Source organism: Plectrocnemia conspersa, unplaced genomic scaffold, assembly GCF_051122295.1.
Source record: "Plectrocnemia conspersa isolate PC_06_02 unplaced genomic scaffold, ASM5112229v1 ptg000006l, whole genome shotgun sequence".
Lineage (NCBI taxonomy): Eukaryota > Metazoa > Arthropoda > Insecta > Trichoptera > Polycentropodidae > Plectrocnemia > Plectrocnemia conspersa.
Genome location: NW_028277170.1, coordinates 22,792,030 through 22,812,301, shown reverse-complemented (window position 1 = coordinate 22,812,301; position 20,272 = coordinate 22,792,030). Strand labels below are relative to the sequence as shown.

Sequence of the window (20,272 nt, the reverse complement as noted above, 5' to 3'; positions counted from 1 at the left end):
CGCTACATCGCTTCTTCCTCTCATATACATGTACACGCACACAATAACAAACCGGCATCCTTATCCCGAGCGTACTCTATTCCTTTTGAAAATTCAGAACGACCACCTAAAGTTATTTCTAAAAGAAAATCCAGAAAAAATAGTTTCTAAATTAATAAATATTCATACACTATTTTTTTATATTATTTTATTATTTCCTCAATAATATACGTAGCATATGTATTCTAGAAATAAGTATGGACATGATAAACTGAATATAACACACGTGCAATTAAAGGCTGAAAGCACAACAATAAATAAACAAATTGATACAAAATATTTTGATGTATTCTTTAGCGCATTATGAATGTTTCAATAATTTGTACGAAATGAACGTGTATTGAAATTAAATAACTTTCCTTGAAATAATTACCTTTCCTTAAGCCGTGTGAGTGTAATTGCCTTGTGGGTGATCGATTTGTGAGCAATATTCGTGTGAGAAGTTGCCTTGTCACCTCACCAATGTTCATGTGTCCAGTTGCCATGTGATCAATTGTTTGTTCACCATATGCATGTAAAAAAAAGTAAATTATCATATGTATATAAATATATATGTATGTGACAATGTATGTTTGTTTATATTTACTCTCGGAATTGTCGATTACGATTTTGACCGGGATTGGATTCCGTGGTTCCTATGAGTAGCATTCAAAATTCCGCGCTGCGTGCCTCGTGGAGGTGCGCAGCACGCATGCGCGATGTCCCCTCTGCGCCCCTCCAAGCCCCATGTGCGTGTACAACCGGCAGTCTGCTATTAGGTTTGGCATAGGTGCTTGTGGCGGCAATCACCTGTGGTTATCAGAAGATGTAAGTACGATCGAATCGCGGAATACACTCGCTTATGTATTAAACTACTATTCTTTATCGAAGCCCCTAAATCCGCTATAATTAATGGAACGCCATACAATTCTTAATTAATAACTCGTGTTGTATGTGTATATAGTCATAGATATGTAAATTTAAATATGTTTTCATATACCCACGAATTTTTAATTTAATTTTGAATGTTATTAAATATAACTCTATTCTGTGTACTATTTCATTTATTATTGTTCTTTTTAATTGAGCATGCACTGATTAAATTTGAGGGAGCTTCGCATCGGAGCTTTTACAAATCAAGTCGTAATCAATACACGTTTAATTTCATATATTTTATATTTTACTTTCAATGCGTATTGTATCATGTATAAATTCTGTAGTACATTAACCTTATAACTGAGCGTCGAATCGTGAATTATTTTTCTCGAAACGCGGATGGCTTTTAGTACCTGCTGCTAGAATTACAACGATGTAAAAAAAAGGATCAATACATGCCCAATTTTTACAATTACTGTAGAATTAGTTTATTTTGGATAAGTCAGAATTTTTATACAATCACATATGGGCGATAACGCCCATTTTACATTATTTGTCTCATTTTGTGTCTATTTCTGTAACAAAAATTTTCAAGTCAATTTTTAGTATAATTACACACTACTAGACGTATATATATATATGTGGGTAATTTAATTTTATTATTTTAAACCATCGCTATGTCACTGCCCTTGGGCGGTTATGGTATAGGTTAGCTTTTCGTTCAATGATGTTGAATATATATATTAACCCTTTTAGCAATGAGTTAATGTATACACATTTGTTATTTAATATACAACTAGAAGTAATATAATTTTATGTATTTTCCCATACTTATTTTGTTGTTATTTATTTAATTTATTTTATTTTTAAATTATAGTAAATTATTTAAAAAAAACTGCTTCTGTATGTATTTAGTATGTTTTAATAATTTATTGTGGAATATTTTAATATTAATTCAGAGGCTCTAAATATTTTTTGTTATATTTATTTATTTCGTAGCCTCTAAATAATGGTATTATTTTCTATTAGTCATTTACATTCAATCAAAATAAAAAACATCATATCGATGGTTTAAATTGTAAATTCTCAAAAAATATCGAATTAAACACCACAAACATTAAACTATAAGCTTGAGATATTGTTTTAATTCCTATTTTCAAGTTGACTATTTACTCTTTGGTTTAATTATTTGTTCAGTTACATATGTAAATATCTGGGGAACGTCAAAACAGGAAAAGATCGACCACAGTACATATGTATATGGCGATATTAATCAAATACGCTAGCTTAATCATTGCATTTGATTTGCAAGAACTCTGATTCCACTCTTCCAACATTTAATTGTCAGTAAGGTTTGACTTTTGTATATTTATTAACTAGTATGATACTCAACGAATTATTTTACTACTTTTCCATTAGTATGCTTTAGTAATCTATTTTAACACTTATCGTTAATTTATTTTACATATTCTTTGTATATTTTTCATTTTTAATATTTGCAGTCGATTTGGTCAAGACAGTTGATAATTCATATTACTTTTACATATGCATTTAATTGTGTTATGTTATGATGTTAGTAATGCATATATTTGGTTAGACGATTAGCTATATTAGATAAATAAATTGATAAAAAAATATAGATATAGATATCAATTAAATGTCCTTTTGCAGCAGACGTTCCTTTCAATGACTTTTTCGTACATTTCGGAGGGTATCTTAGTTATAACTTGGCAGATATAGGCAACCTATGACAAGCGGGTCACTAAGTGACCCATTTCAGTTCTGCAAATATCATTTTTTTAACGTACTACGATGTCACGACTAGGCCACATATATGGTTGTTAGGACCAAAAATATTCACTGACCCGAATAGTCTTTTTAATAGTCACATTTTAATTATTTTAACCCGCAGCCAAAAAAGGTTGCCGAGACCTGTGTTAGATTTTAAGTGCTCAAATGTTTGTCGGCGTATCACCACAAAAAATTCAACGGCGTTAAATCGCATGATCTTGGCAGCCAAAAAGGGAAATAATGGACTTGGGAACTTTTCACGTCCGACGTTGCACCCGATATGTGGCAAGTTGTCACATGTCTTCCACAGCAATATCTTCGATTTCGTGCCAAAAATAATCGGTTATCGTGCGTCTATACGTGTGTTACAGTTCGACCTTCATCGTTTTCAAAATAGTAAAGCTCAATGACGTCGCCTGACCACAATGCGCGTTTTGGGCATGTAATGTCTCTCGTGAATCATTTGATTTTTTGCCCCATATGCGGCAAATTTGCTTATTAACATACCCAGAGAGGTGGAAATATGCCTCATCAGAGAATCAGAATCAACTTCCTGCTGCTCTAACACCCAATCTGCGTAAATTATTTGCTGTCCATGGTCTCTGGGCTTCAGTTCTTGCGTTGTCTGAATTTTATATGGGTGTAGGTGCAAGCCCAATAGCAGCGAACTCGTCAATTCCGGGTCTTCAGCCACACTTTCACTTAGAGTACGCTTGCGATAATGATTCCTTTTTGTGAATGTATTATATACAGATATATGAGAGGAAGAAGCGCTATAGGCGCGTATGGCTATTGACTTAAGATCTTCTTTGTCTCGCTTTCTCTTTAAGGACATTCGTTGATTCGTCATCGTTGTTATTCATTTTTGAAGTGCAGTGTGACACAGAATGTTCTTGATCTTCTCTTCTAGGATTTATTTTAAAAAGAAAGATAACAATTATTATGAAAATTAAATTTATTGTATTATTGTGTTTCGCTTAGGTTAATTAATTATGGTTCATTTAATATTTTTAGAATATTGTCTAAACTCGGAAAAAGAAAACCGCTTTCCGCTCAATCCAAGGAAGTAAATTATAATGTTTACCAATTTATATAAATGAGCTTGATTTTGAAAATGCGGCAAGTCCATTTTGTTAAAAAAAATAGTTTGAGCCGAGCTTATGTGAGGCCGTTACATCAGAGCCTTGAGTCCATAACTGCACCCGAGAGTAGCGACCGATGCGCCCTTATTGCCGATCTGCGCAGGAGTCGCGACGCCCGCGCATGCGCATCTCAATATTCACCCCTCAGATTGCAACACTATCTATATGCTAAGGACCCGGGAGGAGGAATCGGCTGGACGAACGATTTGTTTTAAATGAGTACGCTTTTGTATTGTGGCTCTGACCGTCACTCTCTCTCTCTCCGAGATGAAGATCAAGTGTCTTATCTTTATTCAATTCCCATATTTATATACATTGCACACGTGACGCATTTCCTTATGACACATTCCATAAGGTAACATGTACACCATCGATTTGTCCCTTCGATCGACCTTGTGACATACCATGTGACGCAACATCTCTCTGTGACAAAGAGAACAAGTATAGTACTGTTTCCAGTTTCAAGTGTCCCATCGATTTATCGTTTCGTTCAAACGAACGATACTGAATCGATCCCTTGTTTGCTCTAATTGCTTTAACATAAACAAACGTTCGTATATCACGATTTTAGGGCGATGAACTAATAACGTTGCAGCATTGCAATTGCGTCGCAATCTTATTGAATTATATAATTATAGGAATAAATAGATTTAAAATCAGAGTATATAACTTATAAATAACAGTAAATTTTCTACTAGTAATTTATTTTGGTCAATGATATTAATTTTAAAAGTGAGGCAAGTCCACTCGAAATAAAATAATTTTATTAAAAATTGAAAAGCGTGCTATATGAGTTAGTTTCCATAGTTATGAGAAAACAAAATTTTTGGAGTCTTACAGACTAATGGTTTTACACAGACGTGTGCTAAGATAAGAATTAAATTAGACCGAGAAATTACAGTGTAATTTTAAATATTATTTTGATACCAAAGAAGCAAAAGATTTTTTTAGACACATATCTAAAGGAAGAGTGGACCATGCTTTCAATGCAACAAAATTTTAGAGATGATTTTCGTAGTAGAATAAAAGGTTCCTCCTGGAAAAGCAATGAGGAAGAAGTAAAACGCGTGAAGGAACACATTGAGAGTTTTCCTCAATCAGAGAGTCATTATACAAGGTCTCACAATCCAAATAGAAAGTATTTAAACTTTGAATTGAATATAATAAAAATGTACAATTTATACGTTGATAAATGTAAAGAAAATAACACAAGTTATGTTAAGGATAAAATTTATGGAAATATTTTTAATATAATTTAATTTTCACTTTCATCATCCACGTTAAGACACGTGCCAAAAGTGCGATTCGCTCAATATGCAAATTAAAACCTCACGCAATATGTAAGAAAAGCAAATCTGATGTAATAACATGAACTTCGTTTCTTTTTATTTTTTCTCAAAAAACCCAGGAAACTATTTTGCTTTTACATTTGATTTGCAAAAAGCATTACCATACTTTAAACTGTAATTTTCTGTTTCATACTATAATCGAAACATGCATGTTTTAAATCAAGTTTTTCCACAAGATCACAAGAAGTACTACAAACATGTCGCAAACAAAAATAATTAAATATTCTGAGCGAGATTGTTTTGAGCCACAATGTACACGCATACAACTACAAACCGGAATCCTCATCGCGAGTGTATTCTACAGCAGAAATATTCTAAGCTGAACTGGGGTCACGATGATGCACATGCCTTACTCTATCTCTAACGCGTCCAGTTTCTTAAAAAATGCACTACGCTACCATTTGTTCGCTCAGTAGGACGATGAAATTAACTATAATCTTCCCGTAAATTTCGATACACAGTTCATACAGGATTGTTATTTCTGTAGAACAATTGAACAATTTTAACGCATGTAAATGGGTTGTTGCAAACTAACATTTGACACTTTGAGCACGCGTGATTATTGACAGCTGTCTGATTTACAATGCTGCTAACATAGAAAACTCGAATTGAATCAACCTGTATTACTTTTATCATCATCAGTAAGGTAAGATTTTTGTTGATTTATCAACTAGCATGATGTCAGTAATGTAGATATTTGGTTAAATATTTTTATGCCAGCATAATAAATTATTGCATTCTTAAATCGGCAAGCTAACTCTAACGTGATTTAAAATCAGAGCATTTCTCATACTATGTTTATCATTTTGAATATTTAACAGTCGATTCAGTTAGAAAATTATTTTTACATAAATAGTTTATTGTTGTTTAAGCTAATTTACCATTGGTATGTTTTTATCAAGCACCCAAGCTTTTTTATGTAGTATTGTTTTTTTATGTATGTGCATTAATCACGTATGAAAATGATTCACCAATACAAAAAAACTATTCAACCCAAAAAAACCAATAAACTAATGACTAATTTTATTGCCAAATTGAAATCTTAATAATCTAAGCTATTTTAAGGCTATTGAAATTATATCGCTAATTTAATAATTCTTAGCCATTATTAAAATGTTCTGTAATTTATAATATAATAATGCATCCGCATATACATATACATATAAATAGTATATATGTATGAATGGAACATCCACCGAATTTAAGTTGCTAGAATACTTTTGTTATTTAGAATATACATACACTTCTTTGTTCTAACATCATGTGAGTATTTTTATAAATGTTTAGATTATTTTCATCCACTTACATGTGTTAAAATATATGAACATCAATTTAGATATGTATTGAAACACATGTCGTGTATTCCTAGCTTTCAATTTGAAGAGACTGAGTCACTTCTATTCACATTTATTTTCCTTATTTTGAGGTTAATATTTTTTTAACTGTACATTAATCTTACATCGTATGCCATTTTCCGTCCAAAGTATTTTTATTTTTGTGAAATCGAGGTCAGGCTAAATCATGCATTTGGTAACCGGTGATTGTAATGCAAACGTACTATTGATGTGTTCAGAGAAGCACCGAGGAAGGGGGTCATACAAAGAGAAGTTTTGATAGGTTCAGTTATAAAACGAAAGTGTTAAGTTTCCCAACAGAAAGTTTTGAAACTTTGTCCGTATACGTTATCGCTTTTACTATCTGTTGACGCTAATTGCATATTGCATTAGGTAGTGAGTGGTGATCGTGAACTGTTTTATCATATTATTACCTGCAATATTATCTATGAACAATCGTACAAGATAGTTTTATTCTACATAAATAATAATTCTAATAAGTCAATTTTATAGGATTAAAGTTTTGATCCAAAATCCATTAGTGATGCTATTAAATGCTCAGTAATTCTTCAATTTACTTATAAATATCTGTTTTACTTCTTCAGAAAATGGTCATAACAAAAATATGTTGCCTCGGTGCTGGTTATGTTGGTGGACCAACTTGCAGTGTTATAGCCCTAAAATGTCCAGAGATTCAAGTCACAGTCGTGGATAAAAGCGTAGAACGAATCAATCAATGGAACTCAAATAAACTGCCAATATATGAGGTTTGTACTTAAGATAAATAAACTCAACGATACTTTTACAATCACAACGAATATATCTAAACACATTTTTTCACACTTTGATTAACACTAAAAGCAACGTTTTCTAAAATGATATCATTATGAGCAGTATAAAACATTCCACGCATACATTAATATTGTATCTGTAGAAAATTAACTCAAGAGTACATTATAGTAGTACAAATTGATTTTTAATCATTATTTATAGATATATATGTATGTATAATATAAATTACAATTTAACACACAGAATTTTCTACTTTTCTAAATAATATAAGAAATTCTTCAATTTAATTTTATTTTTTGAATTGATCTAAATATTTATTTTAGCCTGGTTTGGACGACGTAGTGAAAAAATGTCGGGGACGGAACTTATTTTTTTCAAACGACATAGAGAAAAGCATAATTGAAGCCGAGTTGATTTTTATATCGGTCAACACACCAACAAAGATGTTTGGCAATGGCAAAGTTAGTTGAAAAAATATCTAAAATCCTGCACTATACGTTCTTAATCATATCTACCATTTTTAGGGAAGAGCTGCTGATTTAAAATATGTTGAAAACGCAGCCAGGATGATAGCCGAAGTAGCCACTGGAAATAAGATAGTAGTAGAGAAAAGCACTGTACCAGTTAGGGCAGCTGGAAGTATAATGAAGATATTGAAAGCTAACGTTTCCCCTGGTAATTCAATATATTTAAAATTTATATGGCATTTAAATTTAATTTTTTACGTTTGAAAAAAATTGTTAACGTCCACGTCATTTTACACGCGTGCATAACTAGTGTTTTATTCAATGTTAGTTTGATTAATTGTAAGATTAAAAACTTATGTCATCAATGCCTATGTAGTATTTCGATGTTTAAATGTAACATATTTAATTATTTCAGGTGTAAACTATCAAATATTATCGAATCCCGAGTTTTTATCGGAAGGCACCGCCATAGAAGATCTATTGGGTGCCGATCGAGTATTGATAGGCGGAGAGGAGACGCCTGAGGGCCAGAATGCGATTCGTGAACTCTGCTGGGTGTATGAGCATTGGATACCGCGCGAAAGGATCATTACTACGAATACTTGGAGTTCGGAACTCTCCAAGCTGGCCGCCAACGCTTTCTTAGCTCAAAGAATCTCTAGTATCAATTCATTGTCAGCCGTGTGCGAAGCTACTGGTGCCGATATATCTGAGGTAGCTCGCGCCATCGGAAAGGACTCGAGGATCGGCTCCAAGTTTTTAGAAGCATCTGTCGGTAAGTTACCTTTATGCATAACCAAACCGTGCACAGGATATATATAAAACTTGGTGTATTGTGTTATCACTCATGTAAAGTGATAAGCGTGTTGTTTTAACCTTTTACGACACAATGTTTTCATGTCCGAAGATTATATTAATTAACATTTAACTATTGTTTATGCAGTAATGAATATTTAATAGACAAGGTATGAATATTTGAGTCGTGGTAATTTTATTATAGTTCTAAATAAATCCAATATGTAACGTAGCTATTTGGTATTTTTTGTCACAAAGATAAGACAATATTAATTGAATTTTATGAAATTGGACAATATATTTTTATGAGTCGCAAATGAAAACCTTAAATAAACCCGAATGGAAAGGATACAAAAAACAGTCATAGTTGTACATGTTCATGTTTTGATTTAATTGCACATTCTTGAGGAGACCTATGTTTGTCGTATTTGTAACATTGGTACTTAAAATTACCCCTTATTTATCCATAAGTTAAGGTGACCAGATTTTAAAAATATCAAACGACACTAAAAATAAAAAGGGAGCTAAAACATTTTTTCTTGTTCAATGGCCATTTTGGATTTTTTTGTCCGAGGAAGATAAAGGACAGATTGCCACTGTTTTTTTGGAATGGTTTCAATGGTTTTATCATATATGAGTTAATCACATATTAACTAGCTGTCGGTACCTCACTATCGTGAGGTACCGATCCTCAACATTTTTGGGTTTTAAATTTTATTTTTGATTCGTTCTGATTTTTAAAAATAAGATTTAGTATTTTATTGTTGATATTAAATATTTAATTAATGAATTATAAATGAAATAAAAGGCATTTTTACATATTTTTTTCTGCATATTTGATTGATAATCGATGGTTAGGTTAGTCCTGTTAATAATTTAAGGCTCGCATTTTTCGGGTCAGGATTTTTATATGGTTAAGATCAGAATTTATATTAAAATGTCAGAATACATCGGCCAGAATTTATATTAAATGGTTAGAATTTAGATTGAACTGGTCAGAATTTATATTAAATTGTGCGAATTATTTTGATGGATAGTTAAAATATTTTTTTTTAAGTGGGCGGTAGTGTTATCGTATACTGTTGTTATTGCTGATTGATGACCCACTGCTACATTTGATAATCAAGTGATGGAAAATATTTGGAAAATGATGCAGATAGGAATTTTAATGTCCTTTGCACTTCTGGCAAAATTTTAAATTTATTTGAGGATGCGTCTACACGTGGAAAACAATTAAGCTGTAAGCTTTTAACTTTTCTGTTCCACAGGTTTAATTTGTCAGCGAAAGATTTTAATTTTCCTGTAATTATAATGATATTTTCGTTCGCTTCTTGCAGACTTAAATTTAATATGTTATAGTCTCAAAAAGATCATTAAGAAATGTTACTGTCAACCACCAATTGTCCTAGTGAAGAAAATCATAATATATATTTTCAGGATCAAAGAAAGAAATTATTTCTGCTTGCAAAGAGATGAACTGTGGTTATACTTTTCCTTTTGAGAGCAAACACTTAAAATCAGAATTATATTTTCACACAGTGATGCAAAAAGTCTGCAGAGGGAATTTGATTTTATGTAATTCATCACATTGATAACGTTGCCCATTGTCTTCAGGAACTGACCAGGCAAGGATTTTGACACCAAATCTTCGCAGTGAATCATGCAGTGTACAATCTTTACTTGTGAATATTTTTATAATACACAAAGCCTTTTTGACGGCCCTGCATAGAGGAGCGCCATCAGTGCAAATGCTAACGCAAGTTTGCCACTGAATCTCTCTCATTTCGACGTTTTTGTTTACAAGGTGAAATACATCTGTTGTTCTTTCCTTCAATTCACAACAAAAGAAAAATTGATTTCTGATTTTGCCACCAATGATGATTTGCAGAAAAGCATAAACTGAGCTTTGTTGCTAATGTCAGTACTTTCATCGATTTGCAAGGACCATAAATTTTCGAGTTCATTGCATTAGCAAAATGTTCTCTGAGCTGATCATCAATATCTCGCGAAATATCTTGAATTTTATGTGTAATCGTATGGACTGACAAGGAATGTGCTTAATTTGATGAACGGCCTCGGCACTAATCATTGATTCAACAGTGATCAGCAATGCCGGTAAAATAATGATTTTTAAAGTTATTTTGCATCTTCTCAAAATATTCTTTTGGTTTGTCCTTATGTTGTGGATGATTTTTTATTAAATGGGGTTGAAATTTACTGGGAACCATCGCTTCGTTAGAGAGTGTTGATAAGCAAATCATACAAAAAGGAACCGAGTTGTCCTTTGCAAATAATATAAATACTTTCGTTTTGATGAGATGGAATTTTTGTTCTGCTCTTCATCTTGTTTACTCTGTCTTTCTTTCTCAATTTCTTGAGGTTTCAATAAGAATTTGTCAATCTAAACCCTTTTAAAATGTATTATTTTTTTATTGAAAACTGGTTTAACTTTATTAATGCAGAAGATGATATAATATTTCTGTATTTATTTATTATATTAGCAAAATGGACCGTGGTCTACTGTCTGGGTGAGATGGCATCCCCTTAGCATGGTTGACCGGGGGCGTGTGAGAAAATGCTCGTCAGGCCGTCCGGGTGCAAGGTGCTTCCGGGCGATGCGGGCGGATTCGGACAGCGTCCACCCTTGGATAGCAACGCCTGAGGCGGCGGCGACAGCCGTCGCGTCCAACAGAGAGCGAGTTGAGCGAGAAACGTTGATCAACACGTCTGTGTGTGCGTTTTAGCCCCGCGTGCGCCGAAGGGAGTATAGCGTTGAGTCGCTTGAACTCGAACACTACTAAACAACTAAACACTGGCAGTTCGTGTGAAAACGAATCAAAACCTTTATCTCACAAAATGGCTTCGACGCATGACGCGTAGGTATACAGAAGTCTCCGGACACCACGTTATTAAAACAAGGTTGAACTCCTTAATTCTAACATCGTATCGGCACAGTATTCACTAACTAAGTAACTAACTCACACTCAATACGTTGCGTATATACCAGCGTAACTGTATCCCTGTGTTGTATCGACCATTATGTATGAACATGACAAATATTTATTTGATTATGTAGGTGTTGAATTTATTTAAAATTAAATTAATAGACGCTATTACTTACGCGGCACACAGTTTGGCAGACACATAAATTAATCATGAATTTAAGTTTTTGTGATGTTAACTTTTTTAAAGTGACGCTAAATAGTCACACTATAAGTGACTTTATCATAAAAACATGTTTGTGATTTGTTATTTAAAAATATTAATAATTGAAAAACCTTTATTGATTTTTTTTTGGAAATCAGTTATAGATGTTATTTAAGCAAGGGTTTTTTATAAGCAGCGTAATAAAGGTGTTTTAAAATTAACGCAAAACTTGAATTTGCCGTCATTTGTGCAGTAAATGTTGGCAGCACTGAAAAAAAAAATTTTGACAGCTGAGATTTTAGGGTTAGTAAAAATGGAGCGTTACACGATACAACGGCCTGTTTTCATTATTGAACAATATCTCAAAAATAATGCAAGTTTGGCGGCCGCAATTCGAAAATTTAATACAAAATATGGTCAGAATAGTGTTTTAAGCTCGTCAACTGCGAAGAGATTCAGAGAGATTGGATCAGTTGGAGAAAAACAAGCCGTTCAAATGTCAACATCGAAGCAGTGCGTGAGTGTTCAATTGCAAATTTCAAGAAGCTCTTTACAGTGTATACTCACAAAAGATCTGAGTCTCCATGCTTACAAAATTCAATTAACACAACAACTGAAGCCTAATGACCATGCACAAGAAGAGAGCTCGTTCATTTTGGGACACCCTATATATTTTAATAATTTTTTAGAATAAATTAACTTAAAAAGTATTTGCTGTGTGGCCAAACACACAATAAATAAAACGGTAAAAAAATATTAATTTAAAATCCCTAATACAGTAGACTATTTTTTTGAAGTTGAAAAGTATTTTGATTTAATCTAATTTTATTTTAAAGTTCAATGATTTTATAAACATTTATATTAGTGTTTTACAATTTTAATAAATAAAATAGATTCTGTAGTTATATATAGCGTTAATTCAAATTTTATTAATTAAAAAATTATTATGTTTACGCTTGTGCAAACTAACATTATAAGTTACTTTTTTATATTTTTATTTAGGATTTTTTTTTAAAAACTTTTATGCTTTTTAAATAGCTAAAAATATACATTTCCTATTAGTAATATTGCAATTTAGTTATTTAATTTTCGCAAAATCTAATTTCAGGTAAATCAGATGCTACAATCATTACTTTGAAAAACTTATGTCTAATTAATTTTTTATCATTAGTGTTTTGTGTATATATTTCTATATAACCTAAACTACAATATGATCATAAACATCAGAGTTTATTTATTTATTAAAATTATGACCATTGTGACCCGACAGGTTAACCTCATACGTCACGATTGCCAAAAGTATAAAATATATTCCATTTTAAAAATATATACATATATACGTATGCATACATACAAATTCATATACGGACACACATACACATATACGTAAAAACATGAAAGCAAGATAAAAGAATAGACACAAATCATCTCAACAGGTGTGCATTGTCCCACACGAATTGAACCAAAACCCCATATGTGCACGAGAAAATGTCAATATCTCTATGCACAGTATTGAGCAGACGAATGGCCTTTGCCAGAGAAGAGTTGGCAAGTGCTCCAGTTCTAGACTTTAAAGGCAAGAACAGGGGACGCCACCGAGTATTATAACCGCCTTCCGGAGCCCACATTTGAAGCTGCTCGTGCACCGAAGGGTTGTCTACGATGCCTTTGAGCAATTTCCAAAAGTGTTTAATTATATTAACACTTCTGCGAGTTGACAAAGAAACGCATCCCAGCGCTCTCAGAATAAAAAACACTGGGAAACAAGAACGGATAATATCCGTATTCCTTTAAGTATAAATATCGAAGGAATTTCTATTCTACTAAAATTATATGGCTTAAACTTTTCCATACATTTACATACTTAACATTATTTATTTACATGCGATTTATAAATTGTATTTTTCAGTGAAATTATATTTTCACTAGTGAAGTCCAAATACATTTTCACCGGTATATATATTTCTACTAGCGAAAATATAATTTAACTGATAGGCGCTAGTGAAGTTATATGCTGTTCTAAAATGTCTCAAAAACTCAATTTGACAGTTGCAAAACGTAAATTTTCTGTTCAAACCCAAACCTAACTTGACCCAATGAAAGTTCTAAGACTAGTTACAATTTTAGAACTTTAATTAGGTGAAGTCTCCATTCAAGATCAACATGAGATGATTCAGAATCATCAACTTGGACTAATATTTTCATATTTTCTGTCATCGTTTCTGTTATTGCTTAGGACATTTTTTAGAAACGAAATTTTCTTTCATTTTTGCACTTAAACTTTTACACTTAATAATAAAATGAAACTAATGACGTCATATTTACGTCAAAATAAAGAAATAATATGTTCCGCATATTGTCAAACGCTACACACGTGTATTCAGTAACAATTGCTTTTGAAACAGTAAAAATAACGTAAAAAACAGTGCCGAAACGCCGTTCCACCGCGTTACATGACAAAAAAAAAGCTCTGTATGTAGAATATAATTAATAACTATTGTATAAGTTCTTACTATTTTTAATTATTTTTCAGAAGCAATGATAACTTTGATGTATTTCAAATGAAAAAACTCACTTTTTGGTCTTGGAGTCTGACGATGGATCTGAAAATTTGAAGATTTCATTATGAAGATTGTATTATGATTGTTTATATAGTTTAATCAATGCATATTTCATTTTAATAGTTGAAACGTACCTAGTTAATCTGCAATCTGAATATTTATATTTAGTCAAATCCAACAATGCACATAAAATTTTTTTATAAACAACTCACGTTGCTACCGACAATCTTGTTTTATATTTAAATGCTGATAGAGCCTCCAATTAAAAACAAAAGAATTCAATATCTTGGGGCTCCAAAATCAATCTATCCAATTCAATTTTTATTGTTATTAATTATAATTATATTTCCTTTGTTTACGTGAATTATTATAAACCGTTTATACAGAGCGATACGATTTACAAAGTAACAAATTTAACGTAGAGCAATTCAATTTTAAAACGAGCTCGTCCAGGAGCGGAAGTGACAACTATTTTAGAACAATTATATATAAGATTAATTAATTTATAGTCCAGTCTGTCTCTAACTAGAAAAATGAATTTGAATGTAGTAAAGATGATGACTATTACATGTATATTTTTGATCAGCGACGATTTATTTATCGATTGTCTAAAATGTCGAGCAGTTTTTAATAGAGAAAGTGTCATAAAAATGAACTCATAACCAATAAAAACCCATATTAGTTATTTATTAATAAGATTTTTTCCGTTGTACGTTCGATACCAAATGATTTATATTTGGTTCATATGTCATCACTTTTATGCACGCCAAACTGGATTCATCGGTCAATCTGTTTCGTGAACTACATTTCAGAAAATATTGGCTCACTAGCATATGTAGAAGATAAAATTGATAATATTGCCATTGCTAGTTTTTTTAAACAGCAAAAGAATTCTGGAATGGTGCTCCAAGTTCTCATTATTTCTTATTCTGCGTTCTTTTTATTTATATTTAATAATCGAATTTTCAATAAAATAAATTTTGATGTCTCTTTACATCTTCTGTATTGTTTGAGTATTGAAGGAAACTCGTTCTTTGTTGGTTGAATAACTATAGAAAATTCTTGAGTTAATTTAATTTTATCTGGTTTTATTTAGAAAATATTTTAATTTATTGGATACTAACTAAGCTGGCGGAGGGATGATGTCAGTGGAAGATCCTCAAAGGCCTTGTAGGTGAGGCAGCGACAGTGTAGTGGAGGTTGATCCCTCTGCTGCAGTCGTGTCTGGTGGACTCCCTCTCTGGGGACGGCTGTCCATGATCGTATGGTCCTCGTCTACGGGCTGTATCTCAACATATCTCCTTTCGGGCCACAAAAAAAATTGTCAAATAAACGGCAATATACACATTAAAGAGTCATTATAATTCACACCTACTTTTATATATATATTTATTAAAACCTGTATTTTTTCAAACATAATTATTGACAAATACGCTGAAAATAGTTTCTGAAAAACTTTTTGGTGTATAAAGGGTTAAGGTTTTCATTTGACTTCATTTGTCGTATGCGAATCGGTAGGTTCCTTGTATATATTTTAAATTACATATACGATACGTATTGAATTATTATAAAGCTGAGTCTTGGACTCGGTTAAGATACTAATCATAAAAATTTAAATATGTTAGAAAAGATGCTCAATGTTGTGTTTTAAAAATTTTCATTGTTGTTATTGTCCTGTTCTAATTATTTTTTGTTGTTGTGCATGACTTTTTGTTATTGTTATAATTTTAATGTTTTACAATAATTTGATTTTTATCGAGAATAGTGCATTGAAGACTGCTAACAAACTTCAATTGTATGGATTTTCTTTATGAAGTGATTAAAATACGATTTTCTCAATATACCTGCACTATATAAAAAAAATAAATAATAATGTTTTTGTTGTATATGCTTTTATGTTCCTCATTTCATCTGTGTTGTCCTTTAATTGATGTTATCATCATAGCACACAATGATTTTTTTTGGAACGAAAGAGTAATATAAAAAAAAATTTATTCTAGGTTTAAAAACTAATTTTTTGACAGGTTTTGGCGGCAGTTGTTTCCAAAAAGATATTCTAAACTTGGTTTACATCTGCGAATGCTTAAATCTTCCCGAAGTAGCAAATTATTGGCAACAAGTCATCGATTTGAACGATTATCAAAAAGCAAGATTTACGAAAGAAGTACCATTTTCGTTTTATATTCAATTGATTTTAGAATATTGTTGGTTTTTAAGTGATTATTCGTGTAATTTCAGATAATTCAATCTCTGTTCAACACTGTGTCGGGAAAAGTTGTGGCTATACTTGGCTTTGCTTTCAAGAAGAATACAGGAGATACTCGCGAGTCTCCTGCTATATACGTCGCCAAAACTCTCTTGGAAGAAGGTGCTCATTTGCAAATCTACGATCCTAAGGTTTGTGTAAAATATTCGTCCTTACTAAATAAGTGTGTTTCAACCAAAACCATTTTTAATGTTGTGCATTTTAACTCTACAAGACACCAAGCAGAGTACAGCTTTAATGTTTTGTATCAGTAATTCAGCTGCAACTGTAAATATGGCACATATAACCGTTATCGCTTCCTTCTGGAATGGATTCCGAAGATTTGAATGACTCATCAAAATATATATTGATGAGTTATCCCTTATCTCGCTACGCCGTTAAACACATTGAGGGTTAGTTTATGCTGTGGTAATTCACTTCAAACATCAAGTAGATGAGCCTTTGTCCATTGTCTTCTCAATGAGTAATTAAAATTAAATTAATTGGCTACAACTGGTATCATTTGCTGAGTGGCATAGTAAACCATTGTTTTAGATCTAAATAATGAAAACGTCTGCTTGAATCTCTATTTTATAAAGTAAAGGTTTAAAAACTTATTTAATACTAATATTTTGCCTTTTGTGACCTTACCTATGTTTGCAAATATCTGAAGAGTTGCGCTAATTTCCCATCGTGTTGTGTTTTTAGGTGGATACTGAACATATTATCGCCGAGTTAGGGAAGTCTGATAAGTACAAGTATGAAATCCACTCATCGGCGAAGGACGCAGCTAAAAAAGCGCATGCCATTGTAATATGTACAGAATGGGACGAGTTTAAGGTAATTTAATCCACTATATATTATTAATTATAAAGATATAATTAATTATTTATTGATTTTCCAGGAGATGGACTATCAAGTGTTGTATAATGTGATGATGAAACCGGCTTATATATTCGACGGTCGCAAAATTCTAAATTATGAGTATTTGAACAACATCGGTTTTCACGTCAAGACTATTGGCAGGAGTTTGACAACTGGCGATTACATGACAACTTGGGAACGCTGTTAAAGATCGTCTCAATCAATGGAGTCAAATCAAATGTGACAATATTTTTTTATATACTACACGCTAATTTAATTTTAAATTCTTGATCATTTGGTGAATAAATAGTAATTTGAGAATGTAGTTACAAAAGTAAACGTGTATATCTCATTATACGGAAACAAATTAAAATCATTCTTCGTATTGAATACTTTTTAGACTGACAATTGCTGAATAAATTATTAAATTTGTTGCATTTTTGACCAATGAACCTAAAATTCTAGGTTTTAGTTTGTGCTACATTATAAGAGATATTCTGAATTATATTTGTAGTAACATTCACTAATCACTTATGTTTACATATATGTATGTATATAATTAATATCATATATTTTCCATGATTTTTTTTCAACTCATCATCAACGTTCTTAGCAATCTGATTTCTGTCTTCAGTTTTAAGTTGCTAATTTATCTTATAAATTATTCAATTTATATGTATATATTAGATATTATATTTTATCAACTCATAATCAACATTCTAATCAATCTGACTTTTGTCTTCAGTTTTAAGTTGCTAATTTACTTTATAAATTATCTAATTTTTATATATAAATTCGAATAAATATTTTTACCAGTTTTATTCATGTAATTTAATATCTAAAACTAATGTAATTTTAATAAAATAACTGTTTTCAGTGAAAAGTGTTCTTAGGTTAAAAAAACTTGGGACTAAAAATTAATACTTTATTAATGCTTTTTAATTGATTAATATTTAATTTTCATTTAAAAGCTATGTTATACTTTATTTAAAAGTGATTTTTGCCAACCAAATATTGCTGCTAATAAATTTGAGCAATTCAAAAATTAGTCTGTTTTTCAGTGTTAAATATATCTACAATGTGTATTTTATTGATAATTTTTAATTAGTTTTATATTCTAATACTTTTTACTATGAACCACCATTTTTATATACATATTAATTTAACCAGTATTTCATTTCAGTATTTTATTATTCTGATAATATTTATACTTTTTATTATGGTGCTTTTCGTCTTAACGATTGTTTGAAATGGTTGAGGAATATTCTTCGATATACATTTTTTATATTTATGTATTTTTTTTAATGGTTATGGCATATCATGATATTGCTTTATTATGATAGATGGGAAAGCGATCAGTGTTTATTTTTATTATGCTATGTTACTTTAATAAATTTTTGGTGGGTAGAAAAATATAGTACAAGTGAAACAATTTTATTTTATTATGATTTACATATATGATTTTTTTTCTAATCCATCAAAAATAAAAATGAATCTTAAAAAAAATATTATAAATTAGATATATTAGATTATGTAGTATTGTCACAAATGTTATCTTGTTTATCAATTATTACTCTTAGGAATATAAATCGCAGGCGATGTTATATAATGTCGTTTTTATTATTGGTTAATGCGCGTTGATTATATTACATAGCGATTTTCAGCAAAATAACATGTTTTTGCGAGCGAGCATATGTTTTTAAGCATTTTTTTTGTAGCAAGCTTAAGCATGGTGATTATTTTGAACGACATTAAATAATTTAGCCTCAAATACTTTTAAAAAATGTCACAATATTTTAAAAATTAGTTATACTTTTTAAAAATTAAGACGAAAATATGTATATTTTGCATAACCTATCTCATAATTTATTAATTTATTTTGGTATTACATTTTATCATAAAATCAAAAATGAATTATACTATCTAATGATCTCGATAAATGATGAGGGGGTATTGGTATTTTTTATTAATTTGCAATTTTATTGAAATTTTTACTATCAATAAAAAAATTAATCAACTACAATATATCTAAACATTTTTGTATATGTGACTTTAACAAAAAAAATGTATTTTTAGATAAAAAATATAAATCGTGTGAACATATCCATTCTCTTTTATTTTGAATCTTCTATTGCACTGTCAAAAGGTGTCAAAAAAATAAATCCGGTAACACCGTGCTAAACAACGGTCCCATTCAAGAAAAGATTGATTTTTATTAAAATGTTTTATTGTCTGTGTTACCGATTACTCATAAGACAGTAAACACAAAAAAAACATGTTATCATAAAGGACAAGTCCAAGTAAGTGCTTCAAAAGATGAAAAGTATTATTTAAAAATATAATTTTTAAATTAATAAATTAATAAGAATTTTAATTGGAGTATTAACCCTTTGCACTCCAAAGACATTTTCAAAAGTTCTTTAGTTTTTACCAGTGAATTTGAAGGGGGTAAAATCAGATTTTAATATATATGCACATATATAAAAGGAGGTTTAAATTACGATAACTCTTCAATGTATATATTAAACATTTATTTGACAAATTAATGTTTATATATATCTAATTGTATTCGTATAATAATCATCATCTTCACTACATTCGAATTAATTTTTGATAATTTAAAACATCCTTCTGAACTATAAATTTAAAAAAAACACTGATTTTAATATATAATAAAGTAATAAATAATAAAAGCATTGAAATGTAAGTACAGCTCAAATAAGAATATACACAAGATGATCACAGTGATATGTCACAAAACAGACTTTTGTATCAAGCACCCGTTGCATCTACCGAGCGATCCTATGCAGACCATTTTTTATTAAATCCAGATGCTGAATGAATATGTATTTGGTCGTAGAATAAAAAAAATTGTCTCTTTTTAAATCATT

At 30.8% G+C, this 20,272-nt stretch overlaps 1 protein-coding gene across 3 annotated transcripts; it reads left to right on the top strand.

The window, feature by feature from the left end:
- Positions 1 to 683: 683 nt before the first annotated feature.
- Positions 684 to 19,484, top strand: sgl (UDP-glucose 6-dehydrogenase sgl). Of its 3 annotated transcripts, XM_088187737.1 has the most exons (9): positions 684 to 846; positions 7,116 to 7,277; positions 7,626 to 7,763; positions 7,827 to 7,977; positions 8,185 to 8,544; positions 16,297 to 16,436; positions 16,511 to 16,669; positions 17,226 to 17,357; positions 17,422 to 19,484. In XM_088187737.1, exons 1-9 carry the CDS (start codon positions 766 to 768, stop codon positions 17,587 to 17,589), a joined length of 1,491 nt encoding a protein of 496 aa, XP_088043863.1. In that variant the 5' UTR covers positions 684 to 765; the 3' UTR covers positions 17,590 to 19,484. The 3 variants fall into 3 exon arrangements, 2 of the variants coding, with proteins under 2 accessions (XP_088043863.1, XP_088043864.1); XR_015809969.1 differs by lacking the exons at positions 16,297 to 16,436; positions 16,511 to 16,669; positions 17,226 to 17,357; positions 17,422 to 19,484 and adding an exon at positions 10,672 to 11,992 and having other exon boundaries at positions 738 to 846; positions 8,185 to 10,590; XM_088187738.1 differs by lacking the exons at positions 16,297 to 16,436; positions 16,511 to 16,669; positions 17,226 to 17,357; positions 17,422 to 19,484 and adding an exon at positions 11,066 to 11,992 and having other exon boundaries at positions 738 to 846.
- Positions 19,485 to 20,272: the final 788 nt, after the last annotated feature.